General features: G+C 46.3%; 1 protein-coding gene across 1 annotated transcript in view; it reads right to left on the bottom strand.

The window, feature by feature from the left end:
* Positions 1–16913, bottom strand: part of LOC141104506 (uncharacterized) — a 28734-nt gene extending 11821 nt beyond the window's left edge. The window contains exons 1-6 of the mRNA XM_073594073.1: positions 16802–16913; positions 14328–14837; positions 8581–8706; positions 2002–2190; positions 1800–1923; positions 1588–1673 (exon numbers count right to left, since the gene is read on the bottom strand). Of these exons, the coding sequence (XP_073450174.1) occupies positions 1588–1673; positions 1800–1923; positions 2002–2190; positions 8581–8706; positions 14328–14828 (1026 nt within the window). The 5' untranslated portion in view covers positions 14829–14837; positions 16802–16913. The remainder of the gene's footprint in view (positions 1–1587; positions 1674–1799; positions 1924–2001; positions 2191–8580; positions 8707–14327; positions 14838–16801) is intronic.
* Positions 16914–23807: the final 6894 nt, after the last annotated feature.

The raw sequence follows: 23807 nt of genomic DNA, 5'->3' as shown, positions 1-23807 counted from the left end.
CAACCGGCTCCTGTCACTCCTGCCTGAACAACCAGACAGCAGTCCCCTTCTACCGTTCCCAGTTAAACCCTTAAACGCCTCTCAGTTTGTGGAACACATAAGAATACTTCTCCGCAATCTTCATCTTAACCCTAGTCAATATTCAGGACACTCTTTTCGCATCGGAGCAGCCTCCGCGGCATCCCGCCACGGAGTCCCAGACCACATCATTAAAAGACTGGGCAGGTGGAAGTCAGCCTGCTTCGCCCGGTATATCCCTAACCCACAAACAGAGATGGCACAGGCGTTCTCCAAATTGGCTCAATAAGTAATTGAAAATCAATAAAATCATAACCCTACCTGAATGTTTTTGCCCCCTTATTTTGGCATACCGGCCATTAGACCAAGGCACACTTTCAGGTCCATTTCATATGGTAAGTCCACACTTTCAGGTCTATTTCCGATGGTAAGTCCTATCTTTACTGTAAGTGGTATCCATGTACATACCGGACATAGGGCTCCAACCATAAGTAGGAAGGCCAGTATGGTGGCCTGAATTTATGGGAGGAGCCCGGGGGGGTACTTAAGCAGCCCGCTCACCTGTGGTGCTTGTCGGTTTCCTGTGCGCGATACCCACCCTCCCATCCCCATTTCACAGCATTTCTCAAACTATTCATTTCATTCATTTCTCTTACAGAATAATCATTTCTTAAACCAGGGTATGCCCCCTTATTTTGGCATACCGGCCATTAGACCAAGGCACACTTTCAGGTCCATTTCATATGGTAAGTCCACACTTTCAGGTCTATTTCCGATGGTAAGTCCTATCTTTACTGTAAGTGGTATCCATGTACATACCGGACATAGGGCTCCAACCATAAATATATATATATATAAAAAAAAACAAATAAAATTATGAAAGTTCTATTAAATGTGACTTGTTGCTGTGCAATAGGATGAATCTTCTAAAAAAAAAAAAACTTGACAAGTAGCCTTCACCAGATCACCCAAAGTGCTCAAGGAAAATTGTCTGCTTACCAACTGGAGTTGACCACTTTAAAAAGTAGGTCTGATGCGCTTAAGTGCAGAACCCTGTTTGCTGACAGTAGTAGATGCTGGACAAAGTAACATCCTCCCTCCAGGAATCAAGGGTGGAATATATGCAGAAAGAATGATAGAGGAATCGGAAATAGTGTAATCCCGTTTATTTAAAAAAGATTAAAAAACTAAAAAGCCAAGTGGCTTGCTTACATATGTAGTGCCTTAGCACAGCAGGGAGGCTACATACGTGTCTAGTGGTCGAATGACATCTCGCGGCTTTCACCCATAACTAGAGTGCGTTCCACCTCGTTCGGCACACAGACCAAAGGGACCAGAAGTGAACGTGACCAAAAGCTCGCCTCGACGTACGTTTTGTATATTCTACGTCATCAGAAAGCATTCAATATACATCTGCCACAATGTTGATTTGCGGCAGAACCCCTGGGGACTAACAAAAATTTTTTGTGGACCATTGGTGGTCCACAGACCACTGGTTAGCAAATGCTGGTTTAGCTCATACATGGCTCGTTCATTGCATAATTTCGGAAGACCTTCAATCTCTTCTACCTGGTAATCTGAAATCTTGTGATTTTCCACCATAGAATTGAGAGGACGGGGACATCTCTCTGGGGTAATTCTGTTACTGGAGCCATCTGTAAGAAACATACACACACTGACTGAATACATTGTTTCTATGTCTTTATATCAGAGGACATGTGTATCTAGGTGGATCCGCAATACTCTCCTCTCCTTTAAAAGAAATAGAAATCTCTTCTTACCCAGTGATGAGAGGGTTGACCGGTTCTCCATTTTGATGCCCATGTCCATATCCTTGTGTCCTTCTAAATTTTTGTTCTCCTCCATGGAGAAAGAGAGAGTGACATCCTGACACCATATAGGAACCTGACACATAATGATATAGTCACCATCCAGACACGTCCCTGGACTGGACAATGTCCCCAAATTCCCACCACCCCTTACCTCTCCTGTTAGCAGCTGGCTGATCTTGTTGGTGACTTCTAATATTTTGTTGTAGCTTTTCTCAGGTGTCAGGGCGAGAGGTGAAGGCTCCACAATGGGTTCCTGACTTCTGCTCCACACTCTTGACGTACGATGATAAGCGCTGGGTATCACATGATCACCAGATGTCTTCTTTACCACTGTACATTCCTATGTATCCAACAACAAATTGGGCCAAGTTTTGTAAATTAATTTACATCTACCAATAATTTTTACAAAGCTCTTCATTTTACATGTTAAAATACAAATGTCTTGGACAAATACCTAGAGTTCTGCACTAAGGATGGGCCCGAGCATAAGTTCGGGCTGAACATTCGTTGTTCGGACGTTCCGCGAACAGCCGAACAAACGAGTCGTTCGACCGTTTGTGCGGCCCCCCCGAACTGGCCACAATGCATTGCAAGCTCTGATTGGCTGAAGCAGTGAAAGCTTCAGCCAATCAGGGCACAGAGCACTGTCAGAGTCATGATTGGACACTGTCATCATGACTTTATCCAATCATGGCTCATTCCCGCCCCAGAGTATAAAAGTATTCTTTCAATGGCAGCCATTTTCAGTGTGATTTCGGCATGGAGAGAGATAGAACAAGGCTTTGTTCAGTGCTATACTGTGCTATTTTGCTTCAATTGTCAGTGTAGAATATTAGTTCAGTGTCAGTCTAGGGATAGTGTGAGTGTAGTGAGGAGGACCATCATTCAGCTTTGCATAGTGTGCAGCTAGAGTAGGAACAGCTCAGATAGTTTCAGTGTGGTGTAGTGAGACCGTGTCATTCATACATGCATTAGTGTAGAGCAGGGACAGCTCAGATAATTTCAGTGTAGTGTAGTGAGACCGTGTCAGTAATCTTGACATTAGTGTATAAGCTAGAGTAGGTACAGTTTAGATAGCATCACTGTAGTGACGGTTGAACACCGTTTATTTGATTGCGTTACTGCCAGTTTAACGGCGTTTACTTCTGTGTGCGTTACTGCCAGTTTAACGCCATATAGTTCTGTGTGCGTTACTGCAAGTTTAATGCTATGTAGTTCTGTGCACCACTGTACATTTGGCACATTATATTGCAGTATATTATAGCGTATCCATGGAGTGTGTCTGTAGTGTGAATACTCAAATTAAAAAGTGCACCAAACACCACTTTACATTGATTAAAGTGCATCTACATACAGGATTTCCACTTCTTTACATTTGCTTATAAGCATCGCCCTCAATAATGTCTGGGAGGACAAGGAGAGGCAGACATTCCCTTGGCACTGTAAGGGGAGCAGCAACAAATGTGTCCACAGGCAAAGGTGGACGTGGTGGTCAGTCCTCAGGCAAGGCATCATTTCCTCTGTTTAGTGAGTTTGCCCATGCTATCCAGCCACAGCATGCAGAGGAGGTGGTGGACTGGCTTACTAAACCTTCCTCATCCTCTGTCATGCAAGCAGAGACAAGTGTGCAGTCCCCTGCAGTTGCCAGAGTGGATAAACCTGCCTCCTTGTCCACATCTATTCCTGCCATAGCCCCATCATCAGCCATGGAGGAGTCAGCTGAGTTATTTGACCACAGCGTCAGCCACTTGCTCCTTGATGATGCCCAGCCATTACTGGATTCAGATGTTGGTAGAACGCATCTGTCCACAGACTCCGTGGACCAGTTGACTTTTATAAAAATGAATCAGTCCTGGATTACCAGCTATGATGCCCCTGATGCTGATGTCACTGATTAAGTCTTTTTGAGATGTGAAATCTCTGCAGGACTTCAGGGCTGCCTAGCTTTGAGGGTGTTCAATCATTTCATCTGGAATAATGTTTTTTGTATAGGTTTCATGGGCACATTAACAGTCAAAGACCAATTTGTGAGCACCTGTTTGACAGGTACATATCATTCCAAGGCCAATTACATAGTTACATAGTAGATGAGGTTGAAAAAAGACACAATTCCATCAAGTCCAACCTATGTGTGTGATTATATGTCAGTATTAAATTGTATATCCCTGTATGTTGCGGTCGTTCAGGTGCTTATCTAATAGTTTCTTGAAACTATCAATGCCTCCCGCTGAATCCACCGCCTGTGGAAGGGAATTCCAGATCCTTGCCGCTCTTACAGTAAAGAACCCTCTATGTAGTTTAAGGTTAAATCTCTTTTCTTCTACTTTTAATGAGTGGCCACAAGTCTTGTTAAACCCCCTTCTGCGAAAACGTTTTATTCCTATTGTGGAGTCACCAGTATGGTATTTGTATATTGAAATGATATCCCCTCTCAAGCGTCTTCTCCAGAGAGAATAAGTTCAGTGCTCGCAACCTTTCCTCATAACCAATATCCTCCAGACCCTTTATTAGCTTTGTTGCCCTTCTTTTTACTCGCTCCATTTCCAGTACATCCTTCCTGAGGACTGATACCCAGAACTGGACAGCATACTCTAGATGCGGCCTTGTAGGGAGAGAATGATCGTTTTATCTCTGGAGTTGATCCCCTTTTTAATGCATACCAATATTCTGTTTGCTTTGTTAGCAGCAGCTTGGCATTGCATGCCATTGCTGAGTCTATCATCTACTAGGACCCCCAGGTCCTTTTCCATCCTAGATTCCCCCAGAGGTTCTCCCCCCAGTGTATAGATTGCATTCATATTTTTGCCACCCAAATGCATTATTTTACATTTTTCTACATTGAACCATTTGCCATGTAGTTGCCCACCCCATTAATTTGTTCAGATCTTTTTGTAAGGTTTCCACATCCTGCGGAGAAGTTAAATAGGATTGGTCCCAGCACAGAACCCTGGGGGACCCCACTACCCACCCCTGACCATTCTGAATACTCCCCATTTATCACCACCCTCCCTCTGAACTCGCCCTTGTAGCCAGTTTTCAATCCTTGTACTCACCCTATGGGCCATGCCAACTGACCTTATTTTGTACAGTAAATGTTTACAGGAGAACTGTGTCAAATGCTTTTTCAAAATACAGATACACCACGTCTACGGGCCTTCCTTTATCTAGCTGGCAACTCACCTTCTCATAGAAGGTTAGTAGGTTGGTTTGGCAAGAACGATTCTTCATGAATCTATGCTGATTACTGCTAATGATACCATTCTCATTACTAAAATCTTGTATATGGTCCTTCATCATTCCCTCCAAGAGTTTACATATTATTGATGTTAGGCTAACTGGTCTGTAATTCCCAGGGATGTATTTTGGGCCCTTTTTAAATATTGGTGCTACATTGGCTTTTCTCCAATCAGCTGGTACCATTCCAGTCAGTAGACTGTCAGTAAAAATTAGGAACAATGGTCTGGCAATTACTTGACTGAGTTCCCCAAGTACCTTTGGGTGCAAGCCATCTGGTCCTGGGGATTTATTAATGTTAAGTTTCTCAAGTCCAATTTTAATTCTGTCCTCTGTTAAGCATGGAGGTGCTTCCTGTGATGTGTCATGAGGATGAACACTGCAGTTTTGGTTACTGAAGCCCCCCCCCCCCCCCCCCCGATTCCCTCGTGAAGACTGAGGAGAAGAATAAAATTCAATACCTTTGCCATCTCCCCATCCTTTGTAACCAGATGTCCTTCCTCATTCTTTATGGGGGCAATATGGTATGTCCTCCCTTTTCTACTGTTTACATACTTAAAGAATTTCTTGGGATTTTTTTTGCTCTCCTCTGCTATGTCTCTTTCATGTTCCATCTTAGCCGTCCTTATTGCACCCTTACATTTCTTGTTGCATTCTTTATAAAGTCTGAATGCTGATAATGATCCCTCAACCTTGTATTTATTGAAGGCCTTCTTCTTTGCTTTTATATGCATTTTTACATTGGAGTTGAGCCATCCAAGACTTTTGTTCACTCTTTCAAATTTATTACCGAATGGGATGCATTGGCTAATGCCCTTATTTAATATGCTCTTAAAGCAAACCCTCCTCTCCTTTGTGTTCTTTGTTCCTAAGATTTTATCCCAATTTATGCCTTCTAGCAAGGTTCGTAGTTTAGGGAAGTTGGCTTTTTTGAAATTCAGTGTCTTTGTATTCCCCTTATGTTTCCTATTTGTGCGATTTATACTGAAGCCAATTGACCTGTGATCGCTGTTACCTAAATTGCCCCGTATTTCCACATCCGTGATCAGGTCTGTATTATTGGTAATCAGTAGATCCAGTAACGCTTTATTTCTAGTTGGTGCGTCTACCATCTGACCCATAAAATTGTCCTGCAAGACATTTAGGAACTGGCGAGCCTTAGTTGCCTCCGCCCAGTCTATGTCTGGATAATTAAAATCCCCCATTATGATAACACTTCCCATCCTTGCTGCTAATCCAAATTGTGATAGGAGATCTGTCTCCCCTTCCTCCCTCAGGTTAGGGGGCCTATAGCATACACTCAGTATTATTTTCCCCTTAGCTTCATCCCTTTGGAGCTCTACCCATAAGGATTCCACCTCCTCCCTAGCTCCCTCAGTGATGTCATCTCTCACATTCACGTGTACATTATTGATATATAGGCATACCCCTCCTCCCTTTTTACCCTCTCTGTCCTTGCGATAAAGGGTATACCCTTGAATGCTTGCCAGCCAATCATGAGAGCTGTTGAACTAGGTCTCTGAAATTCCCACAAAATCAAATCCTCTTCGTACAACAGCGTCTCTAGTTCACCCATCTTGTCCGCCATGCTCCTGGCATTGGTGAACATGCCATGTAGTTATACTAGGCGATGGGGGGGGGGGGGGGGGGGGTCGGGGGTGTCCAGAGGTAGAGATAGTCAGCGTGGAACATATTCCAGAGGGTAATATTGGGGACATTAGTGGTAGGTTGACCAAAGCACATAAACCCAAGGTGAGTATAGTAGCAAGTCCTAGTTGCAATCTCGGAACACCCAATAAGAGGATAATATGCGACTGGTCTTAAAAACCCCTCTAACTTTTTGGCCATCTTCATTGCCAGCTGATCTGCACCCTCCTCATTTAGGTACAGTCCGTCCCTTCTATAGTACTGGTTATCGATTGAGAAGTCAGACCAGTCCCCCAGGAACCCAAACCCCTCCTTACTACACCAGCTCTTCAGCCACTTGTTTACTTCCCTAATCTCCCTCTGCCTTTCTGGTGTCTCGATGTACCTGTAGTATTCCTGAGAATACTACCTTGAGGTCCTTTTCCTTAATTTAGCTCCTAAGTCCCTAAAATCGTTCTTTAGGACACTCCATCTGCCTCTGACTTTGTCATTGGTGCCAACGTGCACCATGACAGCTGGGTCTTCCCCAGCCCCTCCCAGTAATCTGTCCACCAGATCCGTGCTGTGCCGAACCCGAGCACCTGGTAGACAACAGTAAACATACTGTTCGGCGCTTCAGGTCTTTGTTACAGATTGCCCTCTCTGTCCTAAGAATTGAGTCCCCTACCACCAGAATCTGTCTTTCGTTTCCCTTCACTTCCCCCGGCAGCTAGGAGAGTCCCTCAGCTCTAGCAGTGCTGGTCCCTGACTGGTTTCACCAATGTCACTCAATGGAGCGTACTTATTGGGATGCTCCAGCCCTGGATCGGCCTCCCTGGCACTTCCCCCTCTACTCTTCCTGACTGTCACCCTTCTACTCTTTGCTAGTGCCTGCACCTCTTTGTCTCCACCCGCCTCTGTGCTGGCCCCTGCCGTGTACGTTCCTGGCTCTCCTTTAGTATGGAGGGACTTCTCAGTGCTGACAGTTGCTTCCCCAGATTCAGAACCTGGGCTTCCAGGGAAACAATGCGCTTACATTTTTCACAGCAGTATTCACCCTCGATCGGATGAGCAAGGAACGCATACATGCCGCAAGATGTACAAATAGTCGCCTCTCCACACCCACCGGGCATCGTACCTATTACATCTAATGGGGATTATACCCTGTCCAAATCACCTAACAACTAGCTTCCTAACAGTAATACTCAAGACAATACACAGGTACTCAACAAAACAATACATCAAGCGTACCTCTATAGGGTTACGGTGGGAAGGCATCACCAACACCCAAAGACCAATTTTTTCTGCACCCATTACTTCTATCCAAAGTCAAAGTGACACCAGAATGTACCCCAAAAAAATCTCTAATCTTGTTCCCAGTGCACTACATTGTGGCCTCATCATCCACACTGGCTCCCCAGCTGTTGCTGAGCAAAATAAAGGCAGCTTGCAGGGAAAATGTCATTTTTTTGGCTTTATAAATGCAATTATTGCTGCAGCAGAATTTTTCATTTTTATGCTTTTTAAAAAAAAAAAAAAAAAAATTACTGCTCATGTAAAAATAATGTTTTTCACAAACTTTTTTTTAATCGATACATGTCCCCCATGGCAGGACCCGGACCCCAATAACCATTGTATGCCCAATTACTTGCATATAAGCCTTCAAAATGGGCACTTTTGATTTTTGACGTTCGGGTCCCATTGACTTTAATGGGGTTCGCTATTCGGGTCCGAACTTTCACGGTGTTCAAAAGTTCTGGTGCGAACCGAACAGGGGTCCGTTCGGCCCATCCCTATTCTTCATCTCTCCCGTGAGATTGCATTTTTAAATAATAAAGATGAGTGATGACCCTGCCAGAATCCCCCTCACCTCTCCAGTCAGCAGGCAGATGATCTCCATGGTGAGCTGTAGTATCCTGTCTGTCAACTTCTTCCTTATTTCATCTATCTTGGTAGGATCGGTAACGATGTTCGAAAGTGCGTTACACTGAAAAGACTTAAGAAGTGAAAAGAAAAAAAAAAAAAAAAAAAAATATGTAAGAAGGTGTAAACCTGTCTGACTGAAGGACGTTAGACTAACATCTAAATTGAAAAGCAGCTATCACTGGATGCTGACCAAGACCTGTGACTAATCAGAGCATTGCTGAACTGTGCCCTGGGAATCCAGAAAACCCAAGAAAAGCCTACAGTATGCAAATGCAGACATTTCAATTGGTTCTAAAGCCTCATTACTTGTGGCTGCAACACCACTCTCCCCCCTTCGTGGTCTTACAGGAGACACTGAGGCCAGCAGGAGCCATAGGCTGTCAGCCAAACTCCAGTGCGGAAGGGGTGAGGGTGTTGCTTACTGGTGCTGTGAGTGTCCCATCTCAGGAGTGCATCCACATGGGTGCCCCTTAGCACTGCACTTACTGAGGGGGTCCCTGGAGAAAGGAGGAGACATCACTGGCGGGGGACTGCTCTGTGCAATATCATTGCATGAAGCAGCAGATAAAGGCTTTTTTTTTTTTTAAAAGCCGGCTTTTGTCGAAGGAGCATGCTGGAAAACCAGCATCTGATCAGCGCGCACAGCCAACGGCTGATCAGACTATTCTGGCTGGGGGGGGGGGGGGGGGCACTGTCAGAACACAATAGCACAGCGGGGGGAGATCACTACACTAACATTGTTTAGTTAGTAGGATGACATCTTAGTTTTTTTTCCATTCAGCCTGCTGGGTTGAACGAAAGGAAAACTTCACGTGTGTACCTAGCTTTAAGTAGTTGAAAACCTCAGACATGAAATATGAACAAAGCATACCCCTCTATAGTGTGTACTTGTTTAATCCAGAACATTAAGTGTCATTTTTGTCTGCTGCTTCATTCCTCTGTTATCACCATGAGTCACTTCTCAAAATTTTTTCCTAACACCAATAGAAAAATGGTGACAGGGGAGGGACTTGCAGCTGATTGACAGCCTCAGCTGCTCCTGTGTGAAGGGGATGTGTCCATTACCTCTAATCAGCTCTCTCCTTACTGAGCTTTACAGAGTGTAACTTCAGCTCTCCTCCCCCTTTATAAATAAATATATATATATATATATATATATATATATATATATATATATATATATATATATATATAACACACACATACATTACACATATACACACACAGGCAACCTGCACCGTGTTCAAATTGCACTGCCTTTGTGATCTACTGCGGGTGATGATATATTGTTGACCCCAAATGTAGATCGCAAATGCAGTGGACATGTGCAGTGTCCTGGGCTGTGCTGCCTCTCGCTCTCAGTTGTTCACTGATGACAGATGCGGAGGCAGTGTTGCCAACTGTCAGTAATTTTACTGGCAGCCAGTAAAAAAAATGAGCACTTTTCTCCTGTCAGTAACAGGAAAAGGTTGCCAGTAAAAAATATGTCTGTGCCACTGGCGGGAGTGGGGACCTGGCAAAGGGGGTGCCTGAGTGCGTTGTGTGATGTCATGGTGCAAGGAAGCCGAGCCGAGTGTCCGGAACCCCGTATGGGGGTCTGCGAGACAGAAGCAAAGCAAGCTGGGAAAGGGACTGTCAGTGCTATTTGGACTAGAGTAGGTTGAAGGGATCACCTGGCGTGCAGAGAGACTGTCACTGTGACTCAGGAGGGTACGTGTGGGTGATCTGTGCTGCTGCACACTGCTGTCAGCGTCACTTTAAGAGTCAATTTCATGTGTGCCCACCCATTCTATTTTCTTGCCCCCTGTACCTGAGCTACGTACTTATATTGAAAATAAAACAACAAATATGTTCTTTGCTGTAATATCTACCTTAAAATTACATATTGCATACTGTACTTTTTTTGTAGCCTAAATACTGAGAGGGGCCCAGCAGCTAGCAGTAGGAGGCGAGGATTGGCGGTGAAGACATGTTCCCAGTCTACCTGTCACCTACCTGCGGTCGACAGGTAGCCCACGATCAATGGGTTGCCGATATACACACACATATACACACATACGTGAGTACACCCCTTACGTTTTTGTAAATATTTTATTCTATCTTTTCATGTGACAACACTGAAGAAATGACACTTTGCTACAATGTAAAGTAGTGAGTGTACAGCTTGTATAACAGTGTAAATTTGCTGTCCCCTCAAAATAACTCAACACACAGCCATTAATGTCTAAACTGCTGGCAACAAAAGTGAGTACACCCCTAAGTGAAAATGTCCAAACAGGTCCAATAAGCCATTTTCCCTCCCCGGTGTCATGTGACTTATTAGTGTTACAAGGTCTCAGGTGTGAATGGGGAGCAGGTGTGTTAAATTTGGTTTTATTGCTCTCACTCTCTCATACTGGTCACTGGAAGTTCAACATGGCACCTCATGGCAAAGAACTCTCTGAGCATCTGAAAAAAAGAAAATTGTTGCTCTACATAAAGATGGCCTAGGCTATAAGAAGATTGCCAAGACCCTGAAACTGAGCTGCAGCACGGTGGCCAAGACCATACAGTGGTTTAACAGGACAGGTTCCACTCAGAACCGGACTCGCCATGGTCGACCAAAGAAGTTGAGTGCACATGCTCAGCGTCATATCCAGAGGTTGTCTTTGGGAAATAGACATATGAGTGCTGCCAGCTATGCTGCAGAGATTGAAGGGGGGGGTCCAGCCTGTCAGTGCTCAGACCATACGCCACATCAAATTGGTCTGCATGGCTGTCATCCCAGAAGGAAGCCTCTTCTAAAGATGATGCACAAGAAAGCCTGCAGTTTGCTGAAGACAAGTAGACTAAGGACATGGATTGCTGGAACCATGTCTTGTGGTTTGATGAGACCAAGATAAACTTATTTGGTTCAGATGGTGTCAAGCGTGTCTGGTGGCAATCAGGTGAGGAGTACAAAGAGAAATGTGTCTTGCCTACAGTCAAATATGGTGATGGGAGTGTCATGGTCTGGGGCTGCATGAGTGCTGTCAGCACTGGGGAGCTACAGTTCATTGAGGGATCCATGAATGCCAACATATACTGGAGCAGAACATGATCCTCTCCCTTCAGAGACTGGGCTGCAGGGTATTATTCCAACATGATAACGACCCCAAACACACCTCCAAGACGACCACTGCCTTGCTAAAGAAGCTGGGGGTAAAGGTGATGGACTCGCCAGGCATATCTCCAGACCTAAACCTTATTGAGCATCTGTGGGGCATCCTCAAATGGAAGGTGGAGGAGCGCAAGGTCTCTAACATCAACCAGCTCCGTGATGTCGTCATGGAGGAGTGGAAGAGGACTCCAGTGGCAACCTGTGAAGCTCTGGTGAACTACATGCCCAAAAGGGTTAAAGCAGTGCTGGAAAATAATGGTGGCCACACAAAATATTGACACTTTGGGCCCAATTTGAACATTTTCACTTAGGGGTGTACTCACCTTTGTTGTCAGCGGTTTAGACATTAATGGCTGTGTGTTATTTTGAGGGGACAGCAAATTTACACTGTTATACAAGATGTACACTCACTACTTTACATTGTAGCAAAGTGTAATTCCTTCAGTGTTACAGGAAAAGATATAATAAATTTACAAAAAGGTGTGTGTGTGTGTGTGTGTGTACTCACTTTTGAGAGATATAGATATCTCTCAAGCTTTAGGGGTTAGGCCACCTAAAAGAGGTATTTAATTTACAGGTAGAGCCTGGTGGGCCGAGTCACCGCCTGGTTTCCAAAATGTCTGGGATACTCCAGCAGTGAGATCTCCTGCCACCTGGGAGTTGTGCTGGTCTTAGCTTCTCCTGATACAGTCTCTATAATGTTGCAAAAATATGAAAAAAAAAAAAAAAATCCGGCAGGGTGGTAGGGAAGACCCAGGAACTCAGTGCAGAGATCTCACCAACAGAGAGTACCCAAGAGATCAAAGAAACCGCCCAGTAGTTGAATTCTCCAGCATATACCAGACACTGCAATATTATAGTCCTCTTTCAGCTTTATAGTCATCTGAGGACATTCCAACTTTTCTGGCAAGCCAACAGAATGGATGCATATATTTCGGCCCCCCCATTACTGTTACAGTGATGCATGCTTTATCATTAATAGGAGTAGAAGAATATAGTGAAGAAGTGTTGGTCCTCTTTAGCTCTGCATACTCTTCTGAAACTAGTCATCTTGCTTGGTGCCACCACTATCCTCCCATATTGCTCATCTTCTGCCAGGAGTGACCACCATGTCCACTGACAAAACCCATGCTCAGGGACGCTGCTATTTGACATCAGGACCCTTACACTGCCAATCTCTTCCAACCCACTTTCTTCTGCTTCAACCCAATCCCCCCCTCCGACCCGAGTAACTTTAATATTGTATTCCCTGTGTTCTAGAAGTTGTACCAATGGTTGGTGTGTGATAATTAGGGCTAGTTTACACTTGCTTCAATTTTAGGCATTAAAGTGCCTACGGCTTCAACATGCTTTTTTTTTAATGCATTTTTGATGCTTGGCAAATGCCCCGTGTGTGTTGATTTTCTATTTGTTTTAAAGGGAGTAGTAAGTAGAAGTAGAACCCCAGCTCATTAGTACCCTCATTCAGCAGATCTCCTGCTCAGTAGCACCTGCAGCTTTGCTGATGCCTCACTCAATAGTAACCCCCAAGCTCTGCTGATCCCCTGCTCAGTAGTAACCCCCCCCCCCAAGCTCTGCTGATCCCCCGCTCAGTAGTAACCCCCCAAGCTCTGCTGATCCCCCACTCAGTAGTAACCCCCCCCAAGCTCTGCTGATCCCCCGCTCAGTAGTAACCCCCAGGCTCTGCTGATCCACCGCTCAGTAGTAACCTCCAGGCTCTGCTGATCAACCGCTCAGTAGTAACCCCCAGGCTCTGCTGATCAACCGCTCAGTAGTAACCCCCAAGCTCTGCTGATCCCCCGCTCAGTAGTAACCCCCAGCTCTGCTGATCTTCCACTCAGTACCCCCAGCACTGCTGATCCTCCTGTCTCTCTCTCTCTCTGGTCCCCGCTCACCTCCTACTATATTGCTCCTCCACTGCGCCCCATGTGTGACATTGCTAGTTTCTTCTGCTCGGTTGATCCTCTGCCACTCAGTCCTCATTCCGAGTCCTGTTCACCTTCCACTATAGCGTTCCCATGTTGCACCCCATGTGTGCTGTCTGCTGGTTGCTCCGCTCCAGTCTGGACCCCGCTCACCTTCCATCTGCTCCACCCTGCACACCAGATGTGACATCTGCACTAGACACTTCCAGAATATATACACATGATACGGAAGGGACTGCTTTTCATGCCTTTCCGGTTCGCTTGTTGGTTTCCCAGTGCATCCTGGGATATTTCCGAAACAAAGCAAAGCTAACGCTGAATAGAAAGCCTGTCAAATGCTGCAGGTGCTGTTAGCCTGCCTTGTCAGACTTCTATGGAGGATATGGAGACACTTTGAAGCACCAAGAAAGCAACATGGGGTATAATGTTGTAAGCAAACACGTGTGAACAGGACTGTAAGGTAACCATTTTATTTAGTGACAGGGGCATCAATTGGTATTCAGAGTGCTTTAAAAAAGCGTGTCCAATGCCACATTTTGAAGCAAGTGTAAACAAGCCCTTACAGCTTGAGGAACAAACGGAATATCTCATTTCACTGAGAAGACCTTGTTTGATATTTGTGCCTACCTTCACGGTGTTGGTGACTTGTTGAGTTTGCGTGCTCGCCTCTTTTGTTTTGTGGTACAAGCCCATTCTAGATAACACATCTTTATACGAAGGAAACGTGTTGGAGGTAGCACATGAAATGTTACTAGTCGACGGCATGCTGACTGTACTGTAATTATTTCCAGAAGCCGTCAGTATTCCTTTATTGACACAAGGACGACTTGCACCATCTTTGAGGTTAAAGATGGTGGGAACAGCATCAACTCTCAACAACTTCTTTGAAGCATGTTCAACGTAAGATTGAGGTGTAAAATGATCCGAACATAACCTGAATGAACCGTTTTTCTTGGAATGTAACACTCTTTGGGCAAACTCATCAATATTTCCAAAGTCTTGTCCTATATGCATCAGCCAGGCTTTGATCCGATCAACGTTGGGAGGGAAGACGTGCAAAATGACTCCCCTCATGGCGGTGCTTTTATTCTGTTTGCTACTACAACCGGCGACAATGCACCTCGGCATGATTGACACCTAAAGACAGGAAACAATTCATTAACCAGAGCAAAAAATTTGCACAGTAGTGCTTTTCCATTATAAATCAACATCATTGGAGAGAACTGGCAAGCTAAGGTCATATTTGGCACAAGATAAGGTACATATTTGTGTCCATACAAAATGTCTAGTCCAGGGTGTCAAACTCAATTTCATCGCAGGCCGCATCAGCAGTATGGCTGCCCTCAAAGGGCCAGTTGTATCTGGAGTTACGCTACATAGAGTGTGCAGAGTTCAGGGGCGTGCTGCGCACAGAGTGCATCTGGGCGTTTTAGAGGTCCCTGCCTAGCTTTGTGTGTTCAAGTTCATCCTGTTTCATTCTACATAATTTACAATTGAGCAGGGATGGTGGGAGCCCCTCATAATGGGCAAAGTGGTGTACAGACCAAGGAACAATGGATGCCCCTCATAATGGGTACACCAGGTGTGTAAACTCAGGAACTCAATGCAGGGATGGTGAGAACCCCATATAATGGGCACAGCAGGTATGTAGACCCAGGAACTCGCTACAGGATGGTGGGAACCCCTCATAATGAGCACAGCAGGTGTACAGACCTAAAAACTCAGCAAAGGGATTTTGGAACACCTCATATTAGGCAAAGTGATGTACAGACCAAGGAACTCAATGTAGGGACAACGGGTGCCCCTTATAATGTGTACACCAGGTGTGTAAACTCAGAAACTCAATGCAGGGATGGCAGGAACCCCACATAATGGGCACAACAGATTTACAGACCTAGGAACCCAGCACAGTGGTGGTCTGAACCCCTCATAATGGGCACAGCGGATGTACAGACCCGGGAACTCAGCACAGGGATGGTGGAAACCCCTCATAATGTGCACAGCAGGTGTACAGACCAAGGAAATCAGCGTAGGAACAATAGGAGCCCCTTATAATGGGTACACCATGTGTGTGAACTCAATGCAGGAATGGTGAGAACCTCATAATGGGTACAGCAGGTGTGCAGACACAGGACTAGGAATGGTGGGGACCCCTTGTAATGGGAACAGCAGGTGTACAGACTTAATAACTCAGCACAGGGATGGTGGGAACACCTCATAATGTGCACAGACCTAAAAACTCAGCATAGGGATGATGATAACCCCTCATAAACGGGAACAGTAGGCGTACAGACCCAGGAACTCAGCACAGGGATGGTGGAAACCCCTCATAATGGGTACAACAGGTGTACAGACCCAGGAACTCAGCACAGGGATGGTGGAAACCCCTCATAATGGGTACAACAGGTGTACAGACCCAGGAACTCAGCACAGGGATGGTGGGAACCCCTGATAATGGCCAAATCAAGCGTATAGACCTAAAAACTCAACTTAGGGATGGTGGGAGCCCCTCATAATGGGTACAGTGTAGACCTCGAACCTCTGTACAGCGACAGTGGGAACCCCTCATACTGTGCATTGCAGATGTGCAGACCCAGGAATTCAAAGAAGGGATGATGGGAACCCATCATAATGGACAGAGCAGGTGTATAGACCTCAGACCTCTGTACAGAGATAGTGGTAACCTCTCATTCATTTTGTATGGGCTCAAATCACACCACAAAGGTATCGGAGCATTTGCACATGTAAAAGTATGCTCGGTGTGAGTGCAACTCTAGTGGGAACCCCTCATAATGGGCACAGTTGGTGTACAGACCCGGGCACTCAGCACAGGGATGGTGGGAATGCCTCATAATGGGCACAGAAGGTGTACAGACCCAGGAACTCAGCACAGGGATCTTACCCACAGAGCCCCTAAGAGACCATCAGGAGGGGGGGGGGGGGGTCTAACTCTCCAGCATCCAGCAAACACTGAAATATCAGATTTGGGTGGATCTGTCTCTCTTGAACGATAAGAGGTCAGGATTTCACAAATAAAATATAAATAGGTGACATACAGTTCAGCGCGTCCCCCTCCTCCCTCCCATCCAGGGATTACGTACCCCGGTGTATCCCCCAAAGCCAGGAGAACTTCCAGTTTTTGTTTCCCCCGATGACTCCTCACCGTCCTCTCTGCTGGCTTGTTGTCTCTGGATGGTCTAACACAAAATGGCCACAGAGGAGGAGGGGCAGTAAAATCACAGCAGCATGTACTCCTCCTTTAAGGCAGACTAGTGGAGTAACCCTTTCAGTCCTGGACCAATTGTTCTCACACATGTCATTACATTCTGCTCTAAGAAGGCTTTATTGCGCTACACACTAATTCGGTTGGAGTACTTTTTGATTCTTTTAGAGCCCATTCACATCAGAAAATGCGAGTCTACCGCAAGTTTTTTTATGCACATTTACATGCAGTTGACGCACATTTTTTTCTTCTTGCGTTTCTCTTTTGAGGTCATTTACTTCTTCTTTCTTTCTGCTTTCATGTGCACTGTGATGAATTGTGGTTCATTTGTGCACGTTTACAAGCCTTTGTGCGCTGTTTTGTGTGTTTGCAGTGTGGAAAAATGCAGCTTGTTGTACTTTTTTTTTCTCTGCACTGCTTTGTATTGGTGTGAACTATGCCCATAGGCAGGGGCGGACTGATAACTCATGGGGCCCCCGGGGCAATAGGAGATTATGGGGCCCCCAGGCAATCAGAGATTATGGCCCCTTTCACACGATCGGACCGTTCAGGTCCGCCTGTCAGTTTTGACGGCGGACCTGAACGGGCGCTCCATGTTAGCCTATGGAGCGACGGATGTCAGCGGAGACATGTCCGCTGACATCCGACCCGGTCCGATCCGCTAAAAGCAGACGGATGGCCCTACGTCCAGGTCCATCGCTGGCAGATCGGATCGGGTGAGATCTGATGAAAACGGACATGCTGTCCGTTTTCATCCGATCTCTCCATAGGCGGCAGCGGCGCCTAACAAGCCCCTCCCCGCTCAGTGAGACCTGTCATCCGCCGGCTCAGCGGAGATCAACGGAGAGATCTCCCGCTGAGCCGGCGGACCGAGGCGGACTCCATGGAAGCGGAGTCCGCCTCGTGTGAAAGGGGCCTATGGGGCCAAACAGTATACACACACACAGTATACATTTTGGACTGTCCATGCAGTTGGATTGCAGTCATAAATGCATCCAACTGCATCTGGTGTGATTGGGCCCCTTTAGGGCTCATTCACATCACAATGTATGTATTGGCGTACAATTTACATGCCTTGCGTTTTTTTCCACCTTCTTTGCCTTTGATTTGCCTTGCAATGTTTTGCGTTTGTACACGTTAGTGTGCATTTGAATGTGTTGTGTTGAAAAAAAGTATTGCACGCTGTATTTTTTTCATCGATTGGCAAATGCAACGCAATGCGAAGTGATGATTAGGAAATTCGTTCATAGGGAACCATTATTTTCTGGCTGCCATGCGTTGGGAATGGGTTCACAAATGCTCCCTAGCTCATCTGATGTGAATAAACCCTTGTTCTCAGTCACCATTATTATTATTATACAGCACCAATTTTGCAGCTGGAACACGGCGGGACTCCATTCAGCCACCTTCAGGTCTCATCCTCCACTCCCAATCCCCGCTATCAGCTAGCACTTCTCTTTCAACACAGGACAGCACTCTGCTAGGAGGATCGCAGAATTCCCAGAAAGACTGCCTTTAGCCAGCAACTGATGTGTATGGGCTGCAGCCTTACAACAAGTTCAAACGCAGGTACAGATGACAGACAAACAACAAATAACAAACCAAACAATGGTATGTAGAGCGATGTGATGTGGATGCCTCTGGAGTAAAGGTAAACCCACTATGAGATACATATCCTAATCAGCCATCCCTCTCCATGTATATCTACCACATCCTACAGACTTTCTCTCATTTTCCAAGGCTCTGATGAAGAGTGAACACCTCAAAACGCATTAGCCTACCTTGATCTTTTGCCCTTGTATGGGCATAACTAATTTTTAATGATTATCTTGTAACCTAGTTTGTATGAATTCGTAGTCATTTCTTAGTACTCATCTATTTTGTTTATGAATAAACTATATCACTTTGATTCATGTGTTAGATCACGAGCCTTCCATCCCCTCTTTTCCACTCACCCCGCTATCAGCCTTCTGTGTTTACAAGGCACAAATTTGCCCTCAGTGGCTCCCTGATCGAACGGATTCCTGCATACACTTACGGCAGGGCACGGCGAGGACAGATCTCCAGAGAGAGAGTAAATGATCTCCCTGTGCACCCCTGAACTCTGCATTCTGTAGGTAGCGTGCACATGAACTCTGCACTCTGTACGTAGTGCACTCCTGAACTCTGCACTCTGTAGGTAGCGCACTCGTGAACTCTGCACTCTGTACGTAGCGCACTCCTGAACCCTGCATTCTGTATGTAGCGCACCCCATGGTGGAACTACCAGGGTTGCAACAGTTGCACTTGCGACCAGGCCCTGGAATTCCGCCACTGTTGGGGGGCCCCCAGCGGGGTTGCTAGTCGCACGGCTCTGAGCAGAGAGTGTCTCTCTCATACAGCTCAGAACCGGTGTTCTATCGATTACTGCCTCCAGTCCTTCCTCCCTCCTCGGTCCTCTCTCGCAGGGGATGGGAGAGGAGACAGCCAATCTGCTCACCCCCCCCCCCCCCACACACACACCGCTCTCCTCCTGTGTGTGCTCTGTGGGAAGTCAAGTGTGATGCTAATGAGTTTACACTTCCCACAGAGCACACACAGGAGGAGAGCGGCGGGGGGGGGGGGGGGGGGGGTTGTTCAGGTTTGTTGAGAATGAGCAAATCCGCTGTCTCCTCTCTCATCCCCTGCAAGAAAGGACAGAGGGGGGAGGGAGGATGGGAGGCAGTATTCAGTAGAACACCGGTTCTGAGCTGTATGAGAGAGATGCTCTCTGCTCAGAGCTGTGCTGATGAGACAGGTGGCATTGATGAGCCCTGATAGGCTGCACTGATGGGCACTGATAGGCGGCATAATGAGCACTGATAGGCGATACAGATAGACAACATTGATGAACACTGGTAGGCAGCACTGATGGGCATTGAGCACTGATAGGCGGCATTGATGAGTACTGATAGGCGGTACGGATAGACAACATTGATGAACACTGATAGGCAGCACTGATGGGCATTGAGCACTGATAGGCTGCACTGATGGGCACTGATAGGCGGCATTAATGAGCACTGATAGGCGGTATGGATAGACAACATTGATGAACACTGATAGGCAGCACTGATGGGCATTGAGCACTGATAGGCGGCATTGATGAGCACTGATGGGCACCTTATAGGCAACACTGATGAGCAATGATAGGTGGCATTGATAAGCGGAATTGATGGGCACTGATGGGTGGCATTGATGAGCACTGATAATTAGTGCCCTGATCATCAATGCTGCATATCAGTGTAAACTATTTCCTGACATTGTTGCCTCTCCTTTCCTCACACAGACACAGTGTGGGAGAAAAGGGCTGTGTACATGTGATCAGCTGATCACATGGTAAAGAGCCGCTGTGATTGCGCTGGACTCACGTCCCAGGGGACACGTGGGAGGCAGAGTTCTGGGTGGATGTCCATGGACGCCCTCCCGAAATTGAAAGCCTAGGGCTCGGATGGAAGCAGCCCACAATGAAATTGAGTTTGTGTTAAACAGGGTTTATACAGCACCAACAGTTTGCACAGAACTTTACAATATAAAGGGGGACAGTACAGTTAGAAATACAATACAAGGGGGCTTTGCTTATGAGAGCTTACATAGACTAAACCATAAGACCGTTTCTTCCCACTGGCTGAGCACAATAGTTGTGCATTATGGCACAATCTCTCATTGGACAGCCTAAAGCCTCGTACACATGATCCAATTGTTGGCCAACCGAGCGTGATTTTTGTCTTAAGGGCGTGTGCCTGGATCTTGTATTGCATTCTAACGGTACACAATTTTCGTGTAACAAACACAAACGTAGTGACGTACTATGAGGAATTTCAGCTCTTGAGCGCCACCCTTCGGGCCCCTTCTGCTAATTTTGTACTTGGTGAGCATTCATTCAGAGCATACGTGTTTGTACTTTCAACTTTTGTGTGACGGACTTGTGTACTGACCATCAGAAAATCTGACAACCAACCGTTGTCTGCTGAAAATGTACTTGCATGTCATTCAACATTTGTTGGCAGAAAGTTGGACAACAATTGTCAAAAGGAGCATACTAACGGTCAGATTTTAGGACAACAGTCTGTCAACAGGCAATTCCCTGCCAACAATCTGATCGTGTGTACGAGGCTAAAGACAGTGATGGTAAAACTTGGTACCCCAGATGTTTTGGAACTACATTTTCCTTGATGCTCAAATACGATATGCCTAATAGGTTCAAAGGGCTGACCCTGTAAGGCTGATAGTACCAAATTTAGGTCCCAAGGACATAAAGGTGGTTTAAGAGGTGGCCTCAGGTGTGTTACTCCCTTGACAAAGGTTTGCACCAAAGAATGGGATGCAATTGGTCTTTGGAAAAAAAACGATAAGGCCGAAATCTGTCCCTCGATTGTCCCTAAAGCAAGCTGCAAGTCTACTCCTGCTTGGAAAAAGGCGAGCACCCTTCCAATCGTATACCTACGAGGGTTCCATTTCCTTTTCTCACACCAAGAAATGTATGACTTCCAGACTCTAAAATACATAGTTCTAGAAACTGACTTTCTAGCGTTTATCAAAGTAGACAAGACTGAACCCATAATACCACAGTCTTTCAGTAGTCTGGTCTCAATAGTCAGGCCATCAAATTCAGCAACCGTAAAGAAGGATGGAATATGGGCCATTGAGACAACAGGTCTGGGCGGCAAGGAAGAACCAATGGATCTCCTACTGACAACTTCACAATCTCCGAGTACCATGATCTCCTGGGCCACGCTGGGGCCACTAAGATCACCGGCTTCCGTTCCTCCTGTATTCTGCGTAGTAAGTGCGGCAGAATTTGGATCGGAGGGAAGGCATATATCAGAGAATACTGATCCCCAGGAACTACTAGCGCGTATATCCCGTCAGCAAGCGGATCCTTGGTCCTGGACACAAATGTGTCCAGTTTGGCATTGAATCTGGATGCCAGCAGATCCACATCTGGAGTCCCCTAGTATTGGCAGATCTGTAGAAAAACTTCGGGATGTAGGGATCATTCCCCTGGTAACAATTTCTGGAGACTCAGGAAATCCGCCTGCCAATTGTCTATCCCCGGGATAAACACTGCCGACAGAAACGGCACATAATTTTCTGCCCAAGTTAGTATATGATTTACTTCTCTTTGGGCTGCCTGACTCCTGGTACCCCCCTCGTGGTTGATATACGCCACTACTGTGGAGTTGTCGGACTGAACTCTGACCGGAAAACCCCGCAATTTGGACGTCCAGAATCGTAGGGCCAGACGAGCTGCCGGAATTTCCAGTAGATTGATGGGCAGAGTCTTTTCTGTCTGGGACCATATTCCCTTGACAGACGTTCCATCTAGGACTGATCCCCAGCCAAGAAGACTGGCGTCCGTGGTCACCACTTTCCAGGCTACTGGTGGGAAAGATTTCCCTCTTTGTAAGTTGCTGGTTCTTAACCACCAAGAGAGGTTCCATAGAACCTGTGAAGATAGAACCATTGGCTGATCCAAGGTTTGAGCAGACCTGTCCCAGGCTTTCAGGATACTGTTCTGAAACACTCTGGAGTGGAACTGCGCATATGGCACTGCGTTGAAAGATGACACCATCTTGCCCAATAACCTCATGCACAGCCGGACAGAAGGTGTTGGTTCTTTTTTCACCTTCTGTACAAGTTCCACTATGGAGGCGTCCTTTAAGGGAGGAAGAAACACCTTTTCTTGGGCGGTATCCAAGACCAGACCCAGATACACCAAGGTTTGTGTTGGACAAAGAGCTGACTTGTCCAAATTTAGTACCCAACCTAGGCATTGTAAGACCCGCACTGTACTTGACACGTTTAGAACTAGTGTAGGGCGAGAGCAATCCCTTAGAAGTAGATCGTCCAGGTATCCTATTATGGAGACTCCTTGAGATCTTAGGGAAACCAGTACTGGGGCCAGAACCTTTGTGAAGACCCTGGTGGCCATGGCTAGACCGAACGGTAGTGCCACAAACTGGAAATGACTGCCCTCTACAGCGAAACGTAAGAACCTTTGGCGTGGACCTAAAATCGGCACATGAAGGTAAGCATCCTTGATGTCTATGGATGACAAAAAGTCTCCCTTTCTCAGGGACCTTATTACTGAGCGAACCGACTCCATGCGGAAAGGTCGGACGTCTACAAAGAAGTTGAGAGCCTTGAGGTCTAAAATGGGCCTTACTTCCCCATTTGGTTTCGGCACGGTGAACAGGTTTGAGTAAAACCCCTTGAATCTTTCTTCGTGCGGGACCTCTATAATTACCCCCTGCATCAGCAGATGGCGTAAAGCTAGGAGTAGGCAACTTCTTTTCTCCGGATCCGCCGGGACCCTAGAGTGCAGAAAGCGGTTCAGGAGAACCTCACGGAACTCTATTCTGTAACCGTTCTTTACAGTGGAAATGACCCATCTGTCTTGAACCAGTTCCTCCCAGGCCTCCCCAAACAGCCGAAGCCTGCCCCCCACCTGTGAGAGCGAGGGCGCCCCTTCACAAGGTAGACTTGGAGTTGGGCTTGGGTGGCTTTTGGGTCCAGGGTTTTTTCTGACCCTGTGGTTTTTTAAACCCAGACGGCTGAGGCCGTCGTTACCGTTTTGGGGAAGAGGCACCAGGCCCTGGGGGATTAGGAATTTTATAAGAGGGCTGCTTCCCCTCCTTTTTAATAGGAAGCAGGTCACTCTTTCCTCCAGAGATCTTTTGGATATATTTATCCAGATCATCGCCAAACAGGCGTTCTCCATGAAATGGAAAGGCAGCAAGTAGCCTTTTACATGGTGTCTCAGCAGACCAGTTCTTTAGCCACAATACTCGGCGCATATGAACTGATAATAACGCAAAACGAGACATCTGTTGAATTGAGTCCTTTAAAGCGTCTACCGCAAAACA

Source organism: Aquarana catesbeiana, linkage group LG08, assembly GCF_042186555.1.
Source record: "Aquarana catesbeiana isolate 2022-GZ linkage group LG08, ASM4218655v1, whole genome shotgun sequence".
Classification (NCBI taxonomy): Eukaryota; Metazoa; Chordata; class Amphibia; order Anura; family Ranidae; genus Aquarana; species Aquarana catesbeiana.
The sequence above is the reverse complement of the archived record's forward strand: the minus strand, read 5'-3'. Positions and strand labels throughout refer to the sequence as shown.